At 39.8% G+C, this 25,115-nt stretch overlaps 1 protein-coding gene across 1 annotated transcript; it reads right to left on the reverse strand.

Moving 5' to 3' along the window:
* Positions 1 to 21,337: 21,337 nt before the first annotated feature.
* On the reverse strand, positions 21,338 to 23,936 carry rps15.L (ribosomal protein S15 L homeolog; the record flags this gene model as incomplete). Its single annotated transcript, NM_001095574.1, is given in 3 exon segments — positions 21,338 to 21,489; positions 22,335 to 22,569; positions 23,850 to 23,936. Coding segments are annotated over 3 exon segments (436 nt in total), but the record flags the coding sequence as incomplete, so codon positions are not given.
* Positions 23,937 to 25,115: the final 1,179 nt, after the last annotated feature.

A 25,115-nucleotide genomic window follows, 5' to 3' on the forward strand; every position in this document is an offset into this window, starting at 1 on the left:
TTTTTTTCTTTGTTTGCCTTTTGGGCCCTTGGATAAAAAAGAACCCTTGTGACGTTCTTCAGGAGAATCACTATCAATAGTATCCGTAGCACTGCCAGATGATGATCCCCTGAATTGTTGTCGATTAGGGAATCGATGTGGTCTCTTATTAAATAGATCACCTCTAGACCATCTATATACACTATCTGTTTTATAATCCTGTATAACCTTCAATAGTTTTCTTTTTTTAAAGGCAAGCAAATCCTCTCTCCACGCATCAAGTTTTTTAGACAATTCTAAATTAAAGCTGTCTCTCTCCTCCTGGTTAGAAACTTTGTCAAATTCAATTTCCGTCTTGAGAATATCAATACGGCAATGCCGCCCCCCCTCACCAACTTACGTGTCGGGAGGGGAGGCAGAAACACTATTGCGGAGCCGGAAAGCGCAACTGCGCTCTCTCGCAATAGTACAGCCGAAATTTCCGGTTCAAAAACCGGAAATTCGGCTCTTAAAGGTGCAGGAGCGGCTTTTTGCCGCCCCTGGAATCCTTTCATGCGCTGCCGCCTGAGGCGAGCAGCTCAGCTCGACCTCATTGGCGGCACGCCCCTGCCAAATATATATAGATAGTAGAAATAAAATGGAACTATTCCATATTGATCACAGGTACATATCTATAGAGTTTTAAAAGGTTTGTTCTTACAGAGGACAGACAAAGCTGCATGTTTGTTAAAAGGGTAATTATTAAGCTCTCCTGTGCTAGCCAGACACACAGAGACACAACTATATTGACCCAGATGACCAACTGTTTGCCAGAATAACTGACTTTATCCAGTTGTGTATTCCCAAGTATTGGAAGGTATTAAGAGATTATTGACCATTGTCTACTCAAAATGAAATGTAAACATATTGTCTATTAAAAAAAGCCGGCAGGTCAAAGTTTATTTGGGGAGATTTTGAATAAAATATATGTAAGACAATAGTGCCCCCTGCTGGAAAATGTTACACATCATTAAAAAAAAAATGGACACTGTATATATTAATTTATGGAGATTCACTGAGTAATATTTTACCCAGTGACTTCCCCATCATTTCCGATTGGTAGTAGCTAATCCTTTAGGGACTGGATGATAGATAAGAACAGGATATAATGGGAAACAGGGGGATAATAAGCACACAATTGGGGGAAGGACTCTCAAAAATTTTAGAAGACAGGATTCAGATCCCACACACGCAATCTCATGTGTTCCGATGTCCAAGCGTGTAACTTAATAAGGAAAGAGATTGGTTAATATAAAAGTTTCGTTAACAGATCAGGTCCAATTTTCATATTCCTTCCTTTGTTTTCCAATGGTGTTGTTATATGATTAAAGTTTTATAGTCAAATGTAATGTGGGCTATTCTTGTGATTATCCATTGGAGAGGCTGGACAAATTAGATCATTTTTATATCCGCTTTGTTTTCAAAATAGCCTGTGTATCATAACCAAGCCTTGCTGAAAGTAAATGTATGCCATGTAGAGGTTGCACAGCTTATTGCGATTGATAGTTTTCAACTATGTTCAATTTTGCTCTGAATTTATATAGTCAGCTTATATCAGGAAGTGTTTTGTGGGGGCGCATGCGCGGTATGGAGTAGAGCAGACGTGTCTCAGCGGAGCTCCGATACCCGGGATTATAAACCCCTGGTGAATTAGCTTCGATCAGCATTTTTGACTTACCAGGCACTACACTAAGTGAGTGGCAATCGTCAACATGGGGAAACGTAAGAATAAAGAACAGGCTGGCACGATGTCCCCGTTCCTGCAAAAGACTCCAGCGGCCACGCAGCAAGAACTCCAAGATGGCGCTGAGGAGTCGGATTCGGATCGCCAAATGAATTCACTTACTCCGTCCCCAGCATACTCAGGATTTGACGGAGACGCTACAATGGATACTGCAATGGGTAAGCGATCATCAACCCAGTCCCCCACAGATGTAGTAACTGTGCAGATTTTAACACAGCAGCTGACGCAGCTGCAACAAAACGGAGTCCATTACTGAGACTGTTCGCACAACTCTTAAAGATGTACAGACTGATATAATTTCTCTGGGGGAAAGAACAGATAGACTGGAGACTAATCTGGATGATCTGATTGTGCGACATAATGCTTTGGAGGACAGTAATATTGCTCTGAGAGAGGAACTCCAGTGTCTTAAAAATTACACAGAGGATCTGGAAAATAGATCACGGCGTCAGAACCTGAGAATTAGAGGAGTGCCAGAGGATGTGGGACCCCAAGATATACGCACTTTCTATGCTCTCTTACGCACTTTCTTACGCTTAATCCAGATCTCCCGGTTGAAGCCTGGCGCTTTGATATAGCCCATAAGGCACTGGCACAGTGGCGTAACTACCGAGGAAGCAGACCCCGCAGTTGCGGCGGGGCCCAGGGGTACAGGGGGCCCGGCGGGGCCTGCTTCCTCAGTAAAAAAATCCAAAGCTTATAGCATTCGCACTGTTCCGTTTTTCACTGTTGCACAATGCTCTTTGGTATTGTAGCACAGCACTGCGCATGCCTCTTTAAGCTAAAGCAGGATGTACTCACTCCTCCCAAACCGGCAACCAATCACAAGCTGCAAAACCTTCTGTTCTGACGCCAGTTCCTTTGTGTGTGGGCGGCAGGATTGAAGAGGAATCCTGTCACATGGTGCTGATTATCTGGCAGCAGTTGCTTTAAATCTGCGCGCCAGACCTTCAGGCAAGCGTCACCTTTAGGAGGTGAGTGTCAAGCAGCTGTACGGGTGAAATTAAAATGACCTTTTCTAGCAGAGGGAAACAAATGGCAGCCAGTTTTACTGGCACTGGTTTAACTGAGACCTCTGACTTTTCCTTTGCACTGACCAGTTCTCCATAGGCTATATACTACAAGTGAAATAGACAGCTATTTCATTAGGATGTGTCATTTTATATTTATCAAAATCATTGTATAGAAATTAATTGCTGTGTTGTTTTGTATTTATGCATTACTGGGAGAAAGAGATTCTTCCAGGACAGGCTTTGTTAATGTTTTAGTACATAGGTGGCTGAAGGAGGATGGCAGCGTTGGATCCCAGAGATTCTGAGGGGAGGGTTTATTGCTGGTAGAAGAGATTCGGGCCTGCCACACATGCTGTCAAGTAGTCTAAGGATCTGCTTGTTTGGCCCTCCAGCCAGGCTTACATGTAGGCTGTAGTTAGGCTGACAAATCAGTAAAGGGAAGTGCAATCAATAGGCAATATTTAAGCAGCCTCCTATAAACCTCATTATTACATGACTGGCACCGGTGCTAGGGAAATGTCAGTAGGACAGATATTACTTTTTAAAGGGAACCTATGAGGGTAAATTGCTTCCCACATTAATTGAGTCCAGACTAGGCTGGGGAAATAATACTATTGTTAGAAAAAAATGCTCCCAACCAGCACAATTTGCAGCATGCAAATTAAGCTTAGTGTCCCCGATCGCTGATTATGCGCATGCGTGAGTTGGAGACTCTCTTATTAAGCACAAACATGTGATGAAGCCTGGCTGCCAGCATCGGGAGCTCCCTCCTGGTGGACAGCATAGTACTGTTGGGGGGCAAAGTGTTTGAAAAATAGTATTGTTTCCCCCAAAGGGAGAGCAGGCTCTGACTGTGTCTATTCTGCTAATATATTTAATATTTCTACCATAGTGGGCATGGTCTAAATTCTGCAGTAACAGCCTCCAAGTTTGCTCATAGTCTGTACAGAGAGATCCCATAAAACTAGGGCAGCATAGGTTTTCCCCTGTACTAAGCACAATTCAGCAGGAACAGTCCCTAAGTTTGATCATATTCTGTAAGAGAGATCCCATAAAACTATGGCAGCATAGGTATTCCCTGTACTAAGCTCAATTCAGCAGAAACAGCCCCCTAAGTTTGCTCATAGTCTGTACAGAGAGATCCCATAAAACTAGGGCAGCATAGGTATTCCCCTGTACTAAGCTCAATTCAGCAGAAACAGCCCCCTAAATTTGCTCATAGTCTGTACAGAGAGATCCCATAAAACTATGCCAGCATAGGTATTCCCCTGTACTAAGCTCAATTCAGCAGGATCAGCCCCCTAAGTTTGCTCATAGTCTGTACAGAGAGATCCCATAAAACTATGGCAGTATAGGTATTCCCTGTACTAAGCACAATTCAGCAGGAGCAGTCCCTAAGTTTGCTCATAGCCTGTACAGAGAGATCCCATAAAACTATGGCAGCATAGGTATTCCCTGTACTAACCACAATTCAGCAGGTATGTTGTTTATAGCCTGTACAGAGAAATACCATAAACTATGGCAGCATAGGTATAACCTTGTACTGTTTACCATACAAATAGGATGGTTTAAAGGTAGTTCTTTAAACAATTCACTTGTCAGTTACATATACTGTAAAATGTAATTTCTGTGCTGTGTATTCAGTTAAACTTAATAAAAATAAATTAGTGACATATGGTGAGTAATTATAATGGGTCATAGGGAAAGGCAGTCACTAGTTGTCATCCAGCCCTAGAATCCTGTGCCAGACAGAAAAACTCTGTCTAGTGGGCCCCACCAAAATGGTTCCAATTGCTGAATAGCAGGCTCTCAGTGCAAACTCCTGGCCTCTAATCCTGTGTGTGACCTCGGGTCACGTGAAGCTTTACCAGTAGCTCAGAAGCAGGGTGAGAGAAATGCACCAGCCGTCACATGCCCCCCTCCGTTTTGAAACAGATTGCGACAAGACAAGTTTGGGAGGAGAAGGGCAGCAGAAGATAGAATATGAGTGCAGAGGTAAATGCAAAGCTAAAAACCAATGTGTGGGACTGTGTGGAGAAGGTTACATTAACACAAGGACAAAAAAAGGCGGCACCTGATAAAAAGGAAATAAGGTTGAATGGGTAGAGAAGGAGACACAAAGTGAAAGGCTTAATTGTCTTAATCAGAAGAATATTGAGGTCAAAAGTAAGTGATTTGGAAAAGTGAGTGTGTGATGATATGGCAAAAACATCCTACTATGAGTTCTGGGGATATTATACATGAAATTTTTTTTGCAGGGGGGCCCTGGCATCCGATGTTACGCCACTGCACTGGCACCACGAATACCGGGCTCCAGCAGACCTAGAGATATCGTAGTCTGTCTACATTATTTTGAGAGCAAGGACAGTATTATTAATAAGACTTGGAATGCTCCATCTATTGAACATCAGGGATACAAGCTGCAAATATTTAATGACAGCTCCTATCACGCTAAAAAAGAGAAGAGACCTGAGACCCATTACCCAGATCGTTCGTACTCACAACATTGCATATCGATGGGGATTTCCTTTTAAATTAATAGCAACTAAAGGGAATAGACAGTTTGTCCTTGTCGATTTGGAGAATGGTCAGCAATTCCTCAAGGAACTCGGCATCTCGTCGCAATATATAAACTGCACCCTGTCTCGCCCGGAACAACGTGATAGACTTTCCCCGACCTGGTCTAAAGTTGGCCGGTTCACCACCCAGGACATCGTCGACTGCTGTGATGACCCTATAACTACCTATTACTATTACCATGGAACATTGCTGGACTCAGCAATGCTGGACTCAGATTCATATATGGATAACTTATCCCGGTGATCTGGGGTCTCCGTGAGTATGGATCTTAAACTCCTGATATGTCCAATTGCTCTTTGAACCGCTGGGACGCTCCCTTTATAGGCCACGGCGGGCCTACTTTAACCCCTATATTTGTGTTGCTGAACATACTGCAACTGTTGGGGGTTGTACAGTTACATGTAATTTACAGGTTAATGGTTACTTCACCTATGTTTTGGTGTATGATTTTTGTTATTGTTTTTTTCTGTATGTTCATATTGGATTTGCTTGAGCTACGTATATGGCACAAATATCTCTCTCTCCCACTTGCTCAGCTGCATAATATCCTCAATATCTCTCTGATTGTTTACCCTGTGATCTGGTTTATGCAGATGAGTAGGCTATGTGACAATTCCTATATCTTTAGAAGGTTACTACTATGGAATACCAAAGGTTAAGTTGTTGAATTGGTTGAATAGTGTGCTAAAGAGGTATTTAGCAATCAGAGAACTGCATAGACTCAGGCCGGATATTGCTCTAATACAAGAGACACATTTTAAAAAATCGGACAACTGTACATTGAAATCTAATATGTATCCCAAGGTGATTCAGGCAGATGCAGAAACTAAGAGGGCTGGAGTACTGATTATGATACACAGAGAATGTCCCTATCAGGTGACTAAGGTTTTAGCTGATCTGGGAGGTCATTACTTGATCTTAGAGGGATTCTTAGGAGGTAAGCCATTAACATTAATGAACGTATATGCTCCCAATAAGCGGCAACTTAGATTTTTGTCAAAAAGGTTGACTAAGGCCAGAGGGGATTACCAGACTCCGATTATAATAGGAGACTTTAATCTTGTGATCTCAGAGTTCAGGGATCGCTCCTCACCCCCCACTAATCAAGTGGTTTCAACGCAGTCCAAAAACTTCCATCAATTGATTTGCAGATTGGATCTCAGGGATATTTGGCGGATACATCATCCCAATGAGAAAGCTTACACTTTTTATTCCAATAGGCACAATCTCTATACAAGGTTAGACTATTTTTTGATTTCTAGAGATTTGCTAAAGTTTCAGTCTACCACTAGTATCTTACCTATTACGTGGTCTGACCACTCTGCAGCATCACTGGAGATAGATCCCTTCAGTCAGCCCAGACGACAGGCACAGTGGCGTTTAAATGAGATGCTCTTAAATGATCCGGTGATTCACAAACAGATTCTGGATACTATAACAACCTATTTTACTGAAAATGCAGGTACTGTAGATAATACAGCCATAATATGGGAGGCACATAAGGCAGTGTTAAGGGGACACCTTATTGCCATAGCTTCTAAAAAGAAAAAACTAAGGGCCAAGGGTATATTACAATTGGAGAGAAGACTCCTCACTCTGGAAAAATTATATCATCGTACACCCACTAGGGCAATACTGTTGCAAATATCCCAAACACGTAGAGAGCTCATAACTATTATACTTAATGATACAGAGAAAGCTTTACGGTGGCTGAAACAAAAATTTTATGAATGGGGAGATAAGCCACATGAATTGTTGGCCAGGAGGTTAAGAGAACAGATAGCACAAACCTCTATAACATCTGTTGATGTGGGAGATGGGCAAATGGTTTATTCACAGGAAGGAATAGCTGAGGCTTTTAGAGCTTATTATTGTGGACTTTATAATTTAAAGACCCAATGTCACATTGAACAGTCTCCAAAGTTGCAACAATGGCGGAAAGAATTTCTTAAGGATAATATCCACACTACGCTTACTCAAAGCGAAGTAGAGAATTTAAATGCTTCTACAACAGCAGAGGAAATAGAAATGACAATACGATCTTTTCCTTCCATGAAATCACCTGGACCTGATGGATTCCCATATGCCTATTATAAAACATTCTCCAATGCCTTGACCCCACATTTGACACCACTTTTTAATTCCTTCCTTGATGGAGCGGAGATCCCATCTACTATGCTGATGTCATATATTACTTTAATACATAAAGAGGGCAAAGATCCTCAACCATGTGGGAGCTATCGCCCCATATCGCTCTTGAATTCGGATTTAAAACTCTTTACAAAAATCCTGGCAAACAGACTAGCTCCAATAATGCCCCGACTCATCGACCCAGATCAGGTGGGCTTTATCCAAGGCAGGCAGGCGGGGGACAATACGCGTAAAGCGATAGATTTGATAGACATTATAAATAAAGCCCGAACCACAGTCATCATTCTTAGTTTGGACGCAGAGAAGGCCTTCGATCGCCTAGATTGGAAATATATGCTCACTCTATTAGAACAGATGGGCTTTCGAGGGTCTTTTCTGACTGCTATAAGGGCTATGTATTCCACACCAACGGCGACTCTTAAATTGCTGGGGGCTTCTAGCCTTCCTATCAAAATTGCAAATGGCACTAGGCAAGGCTGTCTGCTCTCCCCCCTGTTATATGCCTTAAGCATAGAACCCTTGGCGACAGCAATTAGGACATATAGGGATATAACTGGACCAAAATTGGGAGCACACAAATTTTTAGTTTCCCTCTTTGATGATGATGTACTCCTGGCTATTACCAATCCAATGATATCTTTGCCAAATCTCCATAGACTCCTCAACCAGTATAGTGAAATATCTGGGTATAAGCTGAACATTCAAAAAACAGAGGCTCTTGCCCTGAATGTTCCATATGCTACACGGGACACCCTAAAATCAAGTTTTAAATATAAATGGAAGGATTACTCAATTAAATATTTAGGCATTCATCTTACTAAATCATATTTTGACCTTTACAGGCATAACTTTCCTCCGCTCATCCAAATCATCAAGTCATTGTTAGATAAATGGAGCACATACTCCCTGTCTTGGTTGGGTAAAATTGCTACCTTAAAAATGGCAATCTTACCGAAATTGCTCTACTTATTTGAGACTATTCCAGTTCAGGTTCCAAGTACCATTTTACAGGATCTGCAAAAAACTTTCTTTAAATTTATATGGGCTAAATCGAGACATCGGGTCCCAAAGTCTGTGATGACTGCTAGCAAATCACAAGGTGGATTAGCGACCCCAAATATTAGGAGATATTATGAGGCAGCGCATCTGCGCCAGGTGTTAGGGTGGACCACCTTCAATCCTATGTCTAAGTGGGCACAAATAGAAATGCTTAATCTACTACCAATTCACCCAAACTCATTACTTTGGGAATCTAAGAAACCTATTAAACTCCCAGTTACTTCACTCCATGTAATTAAGTTTACCCTACAGATCTGGAAACACTGTTGTAAGAAACCACCTTTAGTTGGCACAACGCCAGTATTGCAGTCAGTGTTGGCAAATCCCTGTTTCCCACCCGGGTTAACTTCCACCTTTAAGGAGCATTGGGGACGGAAAAACCTATTTTCCGTGAAGGACTTTTTCAACCCTCTTACTAATAAACAATATACCTTTTTTGGAATTACAAACAAAGCAACACATTCCACAAACCTGGTACTATGAATATGTTCAGCTTTCGCATTTTATTCAGGACACTATATCTCAGATGATTCCACTTCACTCTATGACCTTTTTTGAAAAATTATGTGTTAAGGGACTGCCGCAGAAGGCATTGATATCAAACTTATATTCCCTCCTAAATAGCCCTGTCGATGATCCACCGCCTAAACATAGGTATATGATTCAGTGGGAAACAGACCTGGAGACCAACCTCACCCACCAGCAGTGGGAGGATATCTGGGAGAATGCTAGAAAGAGTGTCACGTGTGTAAGGCAGAAGGAAAATGTTTATAAAACTTTATTTCATTGGTATTATACTCCAGTGAGGCTCAATAGGATCTTCCCGGATTCATCTGCCCATTGTTGGAGAGGGTGTGATCAGCCAGGCACACTTATGCATATTTTATGGTCCTGCAGTAAGCTCAGAGATTTTTGGAATGATATTACAGGTATGATAGCAAAAATAATGTTTATGGACATACCAATAGAGCCTTTATATGCGCTTCTAGGTGCCCCTTATCCACATCTCTCTCAGAAACTGATAAATTTTATTTATACGGCGGCTAGATTAGCTATTACCTCTAAATGGAAGGCCCCAGAAACTCCAACATTCGGGGAGGTAATTGTCCGCTTGCGCGATATGAAACTGATGGAGGAAATGACTTCCAAACATAAAGGGAGGATGCCCCTACATGAAAAAATTTGGTCTAAGTGGGATTATTTTATTTCTCAGAGATAGAGGTCTTATTCTCCTTTTTGGGTAGCTACTAGGATACAAGTGCTGCTCTTCTGGTGGGTGAATTGAATTGACTATGTGTCGTTTGATCCACAGAAATGGGAAATAGTGGAAGGTATGAGGTTTATGGAGATTAGATGGTTATATAACATGTATCTAAGTGCACAATTGTATTGAATACATAGTGACCGTAATAAGAGGACATATTGTGTCAATTTACCTGCTGTATTGATGTATGATTTTACTGTTTTCTCTATATACCTTCAGCTTGTCTATTATGGTGTAACTTGATGCTTTGATATCATGAGTCTCTGTGAATCTAAACAGTTATGATTTGTGATGAAAAACGGTCAAAATCCAATAAACTATAAGTTACAAAAAAAGAAGTGTTTTGTGATTTTATTCTTCTAACAACTTTATATATTTATAATAAATTAATTATTTTAATTTGATGTCGTGATTTTTCACTCTTTGTATCAGTAGCTTGGAGAAGACTCAATAATACTGAACTCAATTGGGCATATGATAAGATTTCCTCCTATTACAATTTTTCCAGGAAATTTTAATTTTGATTTTTATATTTCGGTTACTGTTTATGTGACTGTAATTATCTATCATAATAAGCCTGACATAATTTATCAGTAAAAAAAACTCTTTGCAAGCTGGTGGTAAATCCTTCTTTCCTCCAGTGTCAGAGAATGTCACTGGGGCTTACTCCTGGACAAAAAGTCCCTAGAAACTTCCTTATCTTGGCTTTCTATATATTTATATATATCAAACATCTCTCCTCTAAGACACCTTTTTTTAACAACAGGATTCAACAGCAGTATGTTCAAGTGGTCAACTTTTATTTCCAAACCCTTTGCACCTGACAGTTGCAGCCCCATTAATTCCACAACACTGGAAGTTCTTTACTAAAACTTCTGTGCTCTATGCTCTGTTTGTGTGTGTCACAAGAGTTGCTTTACAGTGTTTTATTAGTGACTGTACTATGTCTGCCAGGGTGATTGTGTTATGTGTATAAACAACAAAGGTTGCAGTGACACACATAAGGGGAATAGTATAACCAGTATCAGAGTAGAAAATTAGTAATCTCCCAAATGTAATCTAGTAGAATTTCTCCCATGAGTTTTAATATTCAAGTACTGAATTATTCATACATTCATTTGTGTTTTTATTATTTTCTGTGTTGTATTTCATTTGTTGTTGTTCATTGGATGTTCTAAACTGGTGTTTGGTGTTGAAGTGGTTATTTGTACTTGGGAACAATATCACTTGTACAGAAACCTTCGGGAGACTATGGCATTTCAAAAAGATGCTTAATTGTCAAAAAAAAGGGTTAAGCCTGCACACCCCCATTGTCAGTATTGCATTCTTGTAGATGAACCAATACATTTTTTTACGTTCTTTGATGTATGGAATCCTTCTCCACTTGAGGCCACATCTGTTCAACCTCCAAGTAGCTGCCCATATCCCCAAGAGACTTTTGCAACTAAAATGTAATAAGAACATGGCTACGAGACCCAATTTACCAGACACTTTTCTGTAGTCAAACTGAGCAGCTTCATGCATCAGATATTGGGCAGGATTAAATTCAATGACAAAAAGTTATCTCATGGTTTATCACGTGAAAACTCATTGACAAGATTCAATTAGAGAAGAAAAAACTTTTCCCCAAATTATTTTTTTTGCCATAGACCTTAATACAGTTTTCATGCGATAAAAAGTGAGGTGTTGTTCTGAATTGAATTGCAGCTCGAATTGAATCTCGTCCATGAGTTTTCATGTGATAAACCCTTTTCTCACTGAATTCAAAATCACCAGCGAATATCATTCACAATATTGATATTTAAAAAAGATCAAGCTTTGGATACAATGACATCGTCCTCATCATATTCCCCTTAGATTAAAAACATATTATGGGCTCACCCACTCTAAATACAGATAATCAGATATGGATATCCCCAAACCTCCTTATAGTATCCCAGATTTGATTGATTCTCTTCTTGTTCACTTCTCTTCTAGTACCACCTATTTGGGATTCAGCTATTCTAAGGAAAACTGTCATGGATTCTTACTTCACATCTTCCATCTTCAGTTAACTGAGATGTGCCATTCCTAACTTTCTGAACACTGACTCACTTAAGAATTTGGTAGTCCTTATTTACCATCCTTTCACTTTCCTTTTATATGGTGGTTATCACTACTTACTTACTGAAACTCTGCACCCTATCATTTAACTATTTCTTCCTTGTTAATCGTAATATGTTTATAGAGCCATTTGGCTATATATAATGAGGCTTCACAGGCATTTTGGTCTTTGCTCGGTCTTACATGTGACATTATCGTTACTTGGACAGCATTAATGTTGAGCTATTTGTGCTTGGAATACTCACGTACATTTGCAAATCTATACTGACTGACCATCAGTGTGCTCAAATATGTTTCATGCATTATTTACTGCAACTTCTTCTTCAAGCATTTGACATCCTTAATGGAACTGTGCTTATTCAGCCTTGCTAGCAAACTTGCTATTCATAGTTTCTTACCTGCCCAAATAAAAGTGTTGATCTGTGCTTGTAAGGTTTTGATGTACAGTGGCAGGAGTTGTATTTCAATGAAGCCAATATTATTGTCTGATCTAAGATGGCATTTCATGTGAGAAGGAAGAGATAAACTAATTATAGGGTAGGTAAGGGAAAACCTAGGTATTCATTGAATTCCATTCAGAGTTTAAGCTTACATCTTGGTACAGCTGACTCTGAAACAAATAATAAGGGTAAGGCCACACAGGGCATTTTGGGGAGATTTGGTCGCCTGGTGACTAATCGTCTCGTCTTTGCGGCGACCAATCTCCCCAAACGTCTTTCCTGACTCTGCGCCGGATAAAATGAAAAAACGCCGGCACTAATCGCACACGGCGATTCGTTTTCCGAAGTTGCCTCACGAGGAACGCCCAGTGTGGCCTTACCCTATAGAAGGAGCTCAGCTAAGTGAGGGAATACAAAAATAAGTTTAATCTGCTTTTAGCTTGTTAGCACAGTGTCTTTATTATGACAGAGATTTTAGTGATGTTTAATAAACAGACAATACACTCCCAGGCAGTAGTCAAGGCAAGTAGAGCTGTTCGTGCAGCAGGTGTAATAGTGCTTTTATTTTGCATTTACTAAACATGTTGAGGCCTCTGACCTGCAAGCCATAGTTACCGTGTATTGTTATCAGCGAAAGAAATTTACCTTGGTGCTGTCCACTAGTTGGTTAGCAGCACATATTAGTGTCAGGTTTCCTTACTTTCTAGTACACTCCTTTGCTGTTCTCCCACATTCTCCTCCCAACTGCAGCTTCTGTTTGTGGATAAACAAACAGCAAAGATCTGAAATGAGGAAGAACCAGGTCATAAAGATCATGTATAAATATAAACCCTAGGCACAGACCACAAAGTGGAGCAGACATATGAATAAGTGCGGAAGGAACAGACATAGATAGAGTTATATTGGTCAGAAGGGAACCCAATAACGTATTCACTGCAATCAAAACTACACAGATTTATGTAAGGTAAGAATTATTACTTTAACTTTTACATTTAACAGGATCTGTGTTAAAATCTGTACTTGTACAATTCTTTAATTATTCAACTTATACAACTCTTTAATTATTTGCTTTAATTATGATGGGCCCCTCTTAGGGTGGTGTGATATGTGTATAACGTATGTCTATATACAGTACATATATAAAGTCTAAATATACATTTGTAAATATAATGTCAGCTGTGCGTCCACACTTTAAGTGTGGGTGCTTGATCAAAAAGAATCGATACCTGAAGGAGATCAGCACACCATCTTGTATATACAGTGATGTTTTTTATCTCTGTAATAATAAAACAGTACCTTGTATTTAAAATAAACTAAGATATAATGAATCTTTATTGGAGGCAAAACTATCCTATTGGGTTTATTTAATGTTTAAATATTTTTTAGTAGACTTAAAAGAACAGTAACACCAAAAATTAAAGTGTTTTAAAATCAGTGTCGGACTGGGACACCAGGAAAAAACCCAGTGGGCCCCTGCCGGGCCAGACGGCCTTGCCCGACCTGCAGTTTTTTTAGAAAAAAAAAATTCGGTGCGGTGGCGTCTGCACATGCGCGACGAACAATGTTGTTTGTGCATGCGCATGGCACCGTCAGGGCATGTGCGCCTTCGCATCACAGTAGGGGGCGGGGAGCGAAGGGGGCCCTGGACAGCAGTCCCGGTGGGCCTCAGGCCTCCCAGTCCGACCCTGTTTAAAATAATGGAAATACCAACACCAAACACGTGTGTTATTTGGTGTTCTTTGGTGTTACTGTTCCTTAAGGGTGGTGGCAGGTGGGGAGATTAGTCGCCCAGCGACAAATCTTCTCTACTGTGGGTGACTAATCCCCAAATGCATTCCGCTGGTAAGAATACAAATCTCAATCTCAATCGCCGGTGAGATGGCATAGGTATCGCTTCGGTTTTCTAAAGTCGCCTAAAGTTTCCTTGTGAGCCCACTTTGGAAATCTGAAGCGATATGTATGCCATCCCAACGGAGATTTGCATTCTTGCCAGCGGGAAGGCATTTGGGGAGATTATTCACCCGCAGTAGAGAAGATTTGTCGCTGGGCGACTAATCTCCCTGTGTGCCACCACCCTTAAGGTATGGAGATCCAAGATCCCTTATCATTTTTTCAGTCTTGACTACTATCAATTACGGGTATTGGACCTGTTATCCAGAATGCTCAGGCCATGTGTTTTTTTTAGATAAGGGATATTTTGTAATTTTGATCTCATATATTAAGTCTGCTTAAAATTAATCTAAACATTAAATATACCCAATATTCAGGTTTTGCCTTCAATAAAGATTTATTATATCTAAGTTCGGATCAAGTACATGGTACTGTTTCTTTAGTACCGAAAAACAGGAAATCAATTTTACAAATCTCAATTATTTACTTAAGATGGAGTCTATGAGACATGGCCTTCCCGTAATTCAGAGCATTCTAAATAAAAGATCCCATACTTGTATCAGCTCTGTGTAGAGGTAGCAGACACCACCCAAATGTATGTGGAAATTGGAATTCCCATGTGACTTAACATACAGTCATATTAAAAAGTTTGGGAACCCCTGAGTGTCTGGATTCTGGATGGCGGTATTTTTGACCATTTGTCCATACAAAATCTCTCCAGCTCAGTTAAATTTGATATCAAGCGAGCATGGACAGCCTGTTTCAAATCATCCCATAGATTTTGCAAGATATTCAAGTCGGGGGACTGTGAAGGCCATTCCAGAATATTGTACTTCTCCCTCTGCATAAATGCCATTGTAGATTTCCAAGTGTGTTTAGGGTCATTGTCCAACCAAATATCCAACCCCTGCGTAACTTCAACTTTGTGACTGACGCTTGAACATTATCCTGAAGAATTTGTTGATATTGGGTTGAATTCATCCGACCCTCGACTTTAACAAGGGCCCCAGTCCCTGAACTAGCCACAAAACCCCTTCTTCCGCCATGCAAAGCTCTTTTTGTTATGACCAAATAACTAAATTTTTGTCTCATCAGTCCAAAGCACTTTGTTCCAAAATGACTGTGGCTTGTCTAAATGAGCTTTTGCATACAACAAGCGACTCTGTTTGTGGCGTGAGTGCAGGAAGGGCTTCTCTCTCATCACCCTGCGATACAGATGTTCTTTGTGCAAATTGTGCTGAATTGTAGAATGATGAACAGATACACCATCTGCAGCAAGATGTTCTTGCAGGTCTTTGGAGGTGATATTTGGGTTGTCTTTAACCATTCTCACAATCCTCCACATATGCTGATCCTGTATTTTTCTTGGCCTGCCAGACCTGGGTTTTACAGAAACTGTGCCTGTGGCCTTCCATTTGCTGATTACATTCCTTACAGTTGAAACTGACAGTTTAAACCTCTGAGATAGCTTTTTGTAGCCTTCCCCTAAACCATGATACTGAACAATCTTTGTTTTCAGATCTTTTAAAAGTTGCTTTGAGGATCCCATACATGCGTCTGTGTGAGTACAGCCCCCTTCACAATAATTGAGTGCGTCTACTCCTGCGCTCCCCTGTGGCTGTACAGAAGAAAGCGTAACGCAGGGGAGCGCAGGAAAAAACACCCATGTGTAAGAGCCCTAAATACCTTTTCTCATTATTAAACACACCTGCCTATGAAGTACAAGGCATAACAAGCCAATCCAACCATGTATTCAAATTAGCAAGATTACAAGGGTACCCAAATCTTTGCACAGCCAGTTTTTCACATTTGATTTTATTTCATACAACTGAATACTGCTTCACTAAAAATCTTTGTTCAGAAAAAACCCCAGTACTCAGATGTTCCTGGGAAATGAAAGACATACCACTGTTATCTTTTTTGTTGAAAGTGGAGTAAATTATTATGCAGGCTGAGAGGGGTTCGCAGACTTTTTCATATGACTGTATATGTGGAAGCAGTCCTCAGTATTTGCTGCTATAGGTTATTAGACCAGTAGCAAAATTAATTTGATTACATTACCCCTGGAACAGTTGTGTTGACAGGTTTTACTGTATCTTACATTTCTCAGTACAGAAATATTTCTTCACATATCCCAGGAAATGGAAACAGTCACCTGCCTTCTTAGCGGAGCATCACATTTAACTTCAGAACTTGGCCGAGCAACCTTGACTATCCTCTGTTTCATCCGCTTTGGTATCTTGGCTGTTGGAAGTGAAACAGTGTGGAAGGATGAAGAGAAGGACTTCACCTGCAATTCTAGCCAACTGCTTTGCCCACTCAGTTGTTTTGATGAATACTGTCCCATCTCTTCATTTAATTTATTTTCTCTGCAGCTTGTTGTTCTTTTCACTCTCTCACTGTCATTTGTCTGCTATAACCAGTCTCACCGCAAGAACAGGGAGGGCAGTCTACTTGGCCACCTCCAAGGAAGACATCAATTGAAACTACACATCCTTCACCTCCTAAGCAGGAGCCTCATTGAAACTATTTTAATTTTCACCTTCTTTAAGGTGTCTACAGGGCTACTACAATCTGGAGCAGCACAGTGTCAATCTTTGTATTGTGAGCCATTTGTCATTTGCGTGGATCAAAGAGAAGGAGCAAAAAAAATGTTCAGCTTTGGTTTTTGTACAGCTTCTGCTGTGAGTGGCATGGTCTGCTTAGGAGAACTATTGAGCAGTTTGAGAACCATTTATAAGGCAAAAAGGACACTTCCTACCAAACAGCCCTATAGCAAACAGCATTGTTAATCAGCTTTCATGAATACCAACGTGTATCTGGATAAATGGAGATACTGCAGATACAAAAACCTTTCAGGGGGTTTGATATTAATACATTTCAGGCCCATTTACAAGCCATTCTATATGTACTTAGTATTTATATACACACAAGTTGGAATGCATCCCCACCCAATGACAGATGGGAGAACGAATGTAATGAACAAAGTCCATTTCCACATCATAAAATGTGTTCCACTTCTGCAAACCTAGTGACTTTTTGTTCAACTGATCACTCGCCGTGCAAGAAGGGACTAATCAGTAACAAATTATAATTTTATATAATAATATTTATAAACATTAGGCATATTTGCACCTACACAGTAACCCATAGCAACCAGTGATTCAGCTGAAGGTAGAAGAATGTATGCAAAAAATGTGACTGCTTGCTATGGATTATTGCCCAGGAGCAGATTTGCCCAATGTTAAGATACAAGGGTAGATTTAAGTCGAATAAGTCTGAGGGCCAATTTTTTCAGATCAGCCAAAATATGGCCCAACATATAGGTGTCGCAAAAGCAAAGCAATTGCATGTTGGGTAATACTCCTGATTTGTGAAATGTAATATTTTGGGTGCATGCCCCTTCATCAAACAAAGGCGAAGAGACATGCCTCTAAAACTTTGCACTTCACAAATAAATCATGGAAGGTTTACATCACACGTACTTTAACTGCTTTGCAGTGCCGAGCCCCCACCCACTTGAAACTTTAGTGTTGGAGGAAGTCAAAGGGGAGTTGCATTGCTACTGCAATGAACACTACATCGCTCTCTGCACTAGCGGAGCTGAATTTCTGGTTTAAAAAAACTGAAATTTGGCTCTTAAAGTTACAGGAGGAGGCTTTTTGCCACCCCTTTTAACTGGCTGCTCACTGCCCCCTGAGACAAGGTTCTCACCTTGACTCATGATAAGAGCGGCCCTGGCTTTGCCATGCAGGTCTTTCTCTACTTCTGTCATTCAGTGTTGGGAGATGGACAAACCTCCAGACCGAGAACCAAGTAGTATTTTGGTTGGGTGTTCTAGTGTGTTCCTCCAGGTGTATGGAAACCTTTACTGGACTAGGAAAGGTAAACTTAGACTCCACTGACAGAGGCAAAGATTATATTTCTGCAGTAGTAGCAGTAATTTCGCTTTCACTAAAACTCCACCTTTTCTTTGCCTTGTCTGATATAACTTATTTTCTATTCATCACAACACTCCTTGCCCTTGATCAGCACCTATGCAAGAAATAGCACCACCAAGCAAATTAGGTTAGAGAATATTTTGGATACCAGGGTACTGATAAGAGTAATTCTTTGGAGAAAATTAAAAACCATGAGGAATAAATGATCTCCACATTGTCAAGGTGTATCCTTTATCAAGCATATTGTCATGTGTTATACAGTGATTATTAATGTACCTCTTCTAGGGCCCTTATAGTTGAAGGAAAAACTGAGATTACTTGGGGGTACCAAATGTTAGGCACCCCCAAGTGATTGAATTTACTTACCTGAAATCCCGGGCTGGTGCTGCTATCAGGAGAAAATTGCACCGGCCCAGGGGGTTCTTCCAGTGAGCACCACGGAGCAATCTCTTCCTTCTTCTTCTTTGCGTGGGTGTGCATGCGCAGTAGCGTGAAAAGCCAAACATTAATTAAGAACTCAACTATTTCGTTCTACTGCTCATGTGTCTGCCCCAGGAAATTGGAAGTAAGAAGGAAACAATTGCTCCGTGGTACTGGCTGGAAGAACCCTGGGCCGGTGCAGTTTTCTGTTGCCCGGGGTGTCAGGGAAGTAAATACAATCACTTAGGGGGTGCCTAAATTTTGGAACCCCCAATTAAACTCAGCCTTTCCTTCTCCTTTATGAAGGGGTTTTGCCATGTATAAGGGCCTGTAAAAAGACAGCAAACCCTCACGGGTAGGAGAATCCTGCTTAAATGCCACATATCTTAAAGCAATGGTAATGCCAAAATATGTTTTAAACATATTAAAATATGCACCGCTGCCTACACTGGTAAAACTGGCATGTTTGCATCAGAAACACTACTATAGTTTATAAAAATCAGCTGCTTTGTAGCCATGGGGTCAGCCATTCAATCTAAAGAAAAGGCACAGAATACATAGCAGATAAGCACTCTATTTAGTTTTTACATAAGAAGATACACAGGCTTAATTAAGATATTTAGCACAGGCTACAATGTACAGCAGAATCCTTTCACCAAGGATAAAACATAGGTCATTTCATAGTACTCTGCAGATGGGAGGGAGTTGGCAGCTACATGAGCAAATGGAACATTTAATATCTGCAATGCACAACTTCGGTTCTGCCAATAAAATCACAAGTCTTGACACTGCACGATGTATAGATCTATTTATTTCTTGTAGAAAAAAAACAAAAAAAAAAAACCATCAGCAGAGGACCACCATCAAGTACCAAAGGTAGGTAAGGTGGAGTGGAGTACAGACTAAGAAGGCAGAACTATAAACAAAGTTATTTCCCAGTGTACCACATCTATCAAACCCTTCTGCCCTGAATAAATTGCAAAATTAAAGGGGGTTGTCAACCTCTGAATTAACTTTGTTAATTTAGTTAGTTGGACAGTGACAATGAGCCAATTTGCAGTATTTAGCTTTTTGTTCAGCAGCTATCCATTTTGAAGTTTCAACATCTGGTGCTAGGATCCAAAATTGCAATTGGTTTTTATTTATTTGTGGTTGATGAATTATTTAGCTTTTCATTCAGCAGCTCTCTACTTTGATATCTGGTTGCTAGGGTCCAAATTACCCAAGCAACCAGGCAGTGGTTTGAATGAGTGACTGGAAGGCAATGAAGAGGGCCTGAACAAAAAACATTTTTTAAAAAGAGTAAAAAAAAATTGTAGCCTCACAGAGCAATCCTTTTTTTGACTGCTAGGGTCAGTGAAAAATGGAGAGAAAGAAGGCGAAAAACTAAAAAAAAAAAAATAAATAAAGCTATTCTACAACATACTAAAAGATAAACTATCCCCTTAAGTGATGTATGTACAAAAAGGTTAATGCATTTACTAAATGCAGAATGGATTCAGTTTATTTGTATCTTCTGGTTTCCATTCAAAGTTAGCCTTTCCTAAACCACATTGACATTAATAAAAGGGCACAGCTTTAACCATGTTGTACCATTTTAAAGTTTGCATCACAGATCTGCTTTGTTGATCTTTACGCTACACCAATTTTTTTTCCGCATGACTAAAACACCTGTCTGTTAAAGGGGTGGTTCACCTTTACGTTAATTTTAGCATATCATAGAATGGCTAATTCTAAGCAACTTTTCAATTGGTCTTCATTTTTTCTTTAGTTTTTGAATTATTTGCCTTCTTTGGAGTCTTAAATGGGGGTCACTAGCCTTTCTAAGGCTACAAATGTACTTTTATTGCTATTATTTTTATTATAAATCTTTATATTCAGGCACTCTACCTCAAATAAATGGTAATCTGAACCCTAGCAACCAGATTGCTGAAATTGCAAACTAGAAAGCTGCTTAATAAAATGCTCTAAAAAAAAAACCCGAAAAGCAGTTATGAATTCTCAGAATCTCTTCCTACATCATACTAAAAGTTAATTTTAAAGGTGAACAACCCCTTTAATATCAATAACCTATATATTTACCAGGCTTTATAATTCATGTATATTTGAACATTGTTATCAAGTCTTCATAGAACGAAAAGCAGTAAAACTATAAAACTGTTTGCAGTGTCCAACAATCTTCGTACCATAGACTGATCGCTAAATACTTGTTTCCATCTGCAAATGGCAATCATGTAAAGTAGCTGGTGTTCTGAATGCAGTCACTAGTAGTGTGTTAGGTATGCAGCATTAAGAACTTTCAAGCCAAATTGGAGAAACTGCACACCTCACAAAACCAAAGCAGCGTGTCCTGGTGCCCAATGATAGGGGAATCGGCAACCTCCCAGTCAAGGTACATAGAAAATTCACCGGCACACAGGAATTCAGTTAGCAGGGCAAGCCCTTGCAATTTTATGAATGTAGTGCAACGTTTCGGGGCACGCTTGACAAAGGGGCGTGCCCCAAAACGTTGCACTGCATTAATAAAATTGCAAGGGCTTGCCCTGCTAACCGAATTCCTGTGTGCCAGTGAATTTTCTATGTGCATTAAGAACTTTGTCAACTCTTCTTTTATACCAACAGTAAATCACACTGAATCATGCTGGTTTGTCTTGCATGTTTCTCGGATATTAAAAAAAAAAAAAAAAAAGAAATACAAAAAAACACCAGACAGGTCAGACTGGAAAACTCTTTTATTTACACCATTAGATGATTACTTAAGCGGAATGAAACGAGAGGAGTGGGTGGCACCAATACCGGGTCTGCCGTGTTTCACAGGCTTGTAGGTGATGGAAAACTCACCCAAGTAATGGCCAATCATCTCAGGCTAAAGGAAGAATGACAAATGTTAGTGACAAATCATAGACAATATGCACTTGCTAATGTGATACTACATTTAGGACACATTTGTTACTGTACAAACTAGTTGCGAATTTAGCTTTCACCAAGATAACTAGGGTATTTGCATTAGAGCTGTGTGCCTCATGCTGCACAACCAGTGGCAATGTGTTTACTAGAATAAATAAAGCCCCCCTCCCAAAAACTACAGACGTTTACATTTATAAAGTAAATCTGCAAAGACCCCCCCCCCAATATAAAATATTGCATTTAGAAATATGGGGCTAATTTTACAAAAATATATCTTTTTGTGCCAGGCTGTGATGTGAAGTCTTTCCCCAGGTGTCCCTACAATGAATTCTGCTGGCACATGTGCAGTACAGTAAAATCACAAAAATTTGCTGCACACTGGTCTGCCCAGGGAAGTGCAAGGAATAACTGGGAGAAGGCTAAACACTAAATGGACGTGCCCTGTTCAACACTACCCTGGACAAATTCTTCTTGTAAAGGGCCACATGAGCATAAAGTAGAAAAAGTCAGTGATTTTAGTCAGTGGTTACATGTTTTCTTAGCACAAGATCGCTCACACAGTATCACATAAAATGGACTAATGGAAGAACTCTTTGCAGGGCTAGGGAATCCTGTGTACAGGTACCTGATACTACACAGATCAAATTTGACCCTGGGGCCCAATTACTTAAACTCACAACTGCAGACATGCATACAGCTAAGTAATTGCCAAGCACACCACTATCATGTCAATAGGCCAAATTAGGAGATGTTACTTAGAACATTACCACCATATGCTTACTCAGGTTGTTGCAACAAACTTACCTTGATTTCCACCTGGTTGAAGGCTTTGCCATTGTAAACTCCCACCATGCTTCCCACCATCTCTGGCAGTATGATCATATCCCTCAAGTGAGTCTTAATGACCTCAGGTTTTTCCATAGGTGGAGCCTCCTTCTTAGCCTTTCGTAGACGCTTTAGAAGAGAGTTCTGCTTGCGACGCAGGCCCCGGTTTAGACGCCTCCTCTGCCGAGCACAATAAAGCTGCATAACCTGCTCACTGAAAGGAAAAAAAAGTACAGGTATGGTCAATCCAAATATAAATAGAAAACATTTCTTTATATGTAGAACACCTAGATTGTCCCACCTCTATATTCAGTATATAATGCAATTTGTGCCACACACACTAAAGCTTGACATACTCCAAAGAAGAATATGTATATCTATATATCTACACACACTTTTCAGAATGTAAATATATCTTTTAAGATATAGAAATACTCATTAATAACATAACATTAAAAAGGATGAAAGTATATATTTAAAGGGCTTGCAATTCTGCCAATCGACGTGTTATTGGCATTTTAAGGATTCAGTGTTATGGGTGAATATGGTTTGACACCCTTATATAACAAACAGGGTGGATACAGATTAAAAAAATCCAGGGCATCATTATAAGGAAACAGATGCCAAAGGACGGACTGAATATACATATTTGTTCAGCTGTCACCATCACCTTCCAAATCATTTACATGCTGACTGGGTGTCACCTGCTGATTATCTTTCCCATTCTAGATCATCTTTCCCATTCTAGAAGATCAAATTCAATGCAGCCAGACTGGATTTGATCTTCCAAAGTGATTACAGCCAAGAGCAGAGCACGAGACAGACCAATGGTCAAAAAATTAAGCAAGGCAATTGACCTAATTCTACAACCTCCACTTCTCATATAAAAACAACCTCTTACAGATTCTCAAACAAACTGCACCACAAACTTTTTAGCCACTAGTCATTCTGACAGATGTCAACTGGCCTTTAACTTTGCAGACTTAATAGTCCTTAACAAAAACTACTACCAAGCTTATATACACCAACCACTCCTCTTCAAACACCTACCATTCAGGATGGATGAAATGTAAAACTGACCCCTGCATCTGTGCACATCTCTCTAACTTGAGATTTTCCCCATCCCTTCATTAAAATGTTATGCTGTAATGACGAAAAAAAAAAAAAAAAAAAAAAAAAAAAATTTATTTATATATATATATATATATATATATATATATATATATATATATATATATATATATATATATATATATATATATATATATATATATATATATATATATATATATATATATATATATATATATATATATATATATATATATATATATCTTGATAGCTATCCTCCTCCTATAAGGATACAATACACAATACATTAGTGTCTAATAAATACACACAGGAGTGTAAAAACTATTAGATCATGGTTTAATAAACTCTGGAAAAGTAACATTTGAGGTCATTACAGTGCATCGTGAAAAAAGTAGAACTCACTAGGACATATCGAGCAGCTGGTCGAGGTCCACCCCTCGATAGGTGAATTTCTTGAAGGTCCTTTTCTTCTTCTGCTCAACTTCCGCCTGTAATAGACAAACAGTTAATAGACAGTTAATGACCACTACAATGTTTTCCATCTCCCCAGCTGTGGCCAGAGTAGCTGCCCTTTGTGAGAACCAATGGATAGAGCTGCATTAATAATTGTTATCCATGCAACCCTCGGAAGCCTAAAATTTGGTGGCCAGACATATGCTTCTTCAGAACATTTGTTTACACAAAGCTACTGATATCCTACATATTCTTAGGCAGTTCCACTGCTAAGAACTATCTGAAAATCTAAACAGTTGTCAGTACCCATTCACAGCCATTTTATATTCCCTTATTCAGCAGCATCCAAGTTAGGAATTGAAAAATGTAAGACATGACTAATTCAATACAAACAGAGCTGAGGGCAGCAGAAATGTAATGGGATAACACTTTGCATCAAAGTCCTCTATATAAAAATGTGTCAGCAACTTGTAACTGGAATGTTCCAGCAGGACCACTGCTAGAGGGTAGAAGTATCGCTTGTATCACATTACTGTAATACATTTAAGGCTCTTCATTAAACAATTATAACAATGACTACTAATAATTCCATACGATTACAACGTAAGGGAGGCAACAATTTAAAAGCAATGAAAGTGCAGGGTTTCCTTCTAGACAACAAAATGGCCCATAAGACTCAGAGAAGAGAATTTGCCTCAGTACAAGGCAGAGGTGACGGTACAATGACTTTTTATACAAGACTGTAAGAGTTAGGAGCTGTGACAGACGATACCATGTCCGGTATTGAAGGGAGACGGAGCAGGAAGATAACAAGGCCCGAACACAGAGCTAAATAGACAGAAATTCAGTCACAGCCCACGTGCCAACATCTACATTTCTATAAGCCGACAATATACACGGGCTACCGCCACCTGACCGAGCGGTATAAGGAATGCGATTTAGAGGATGGCGATAGATTATATTCACGCAGAATACTCAGCACCCACCATTTTGCCAGAAGAACTGTAAAAAGAAAGATCTCGTTCGAGAGCAGGCAGAAATCGCGAGAAAGTGGCAAGGTTCCGGCGATTCTACAACGTCATTTCCGGGTAGAACGAGTCCGTTCCTCGCACTGCAATTGGATCTGTAGTGTTATGTCATTTTTGCACAGGCAACATGTGGGGTTTGAATAAGACAACGGGGCGTGTAAACAACTGTAAGGACTATAGGCATTTA

This window comes from Xenopus laevis, chromosome 1L (assembly GCF_017654675.1).
Source record: "Xenopus laevis strain J_2021 chromosome 1L, Xenopus_laevis_v10.1, whole genome shotgun sequence".
Lineage (NCBI taxonomy): Eukaryota > Metazoa > Chordata > Amphibia > Anura > Pipidae > Xenopus > Xenopus laevis.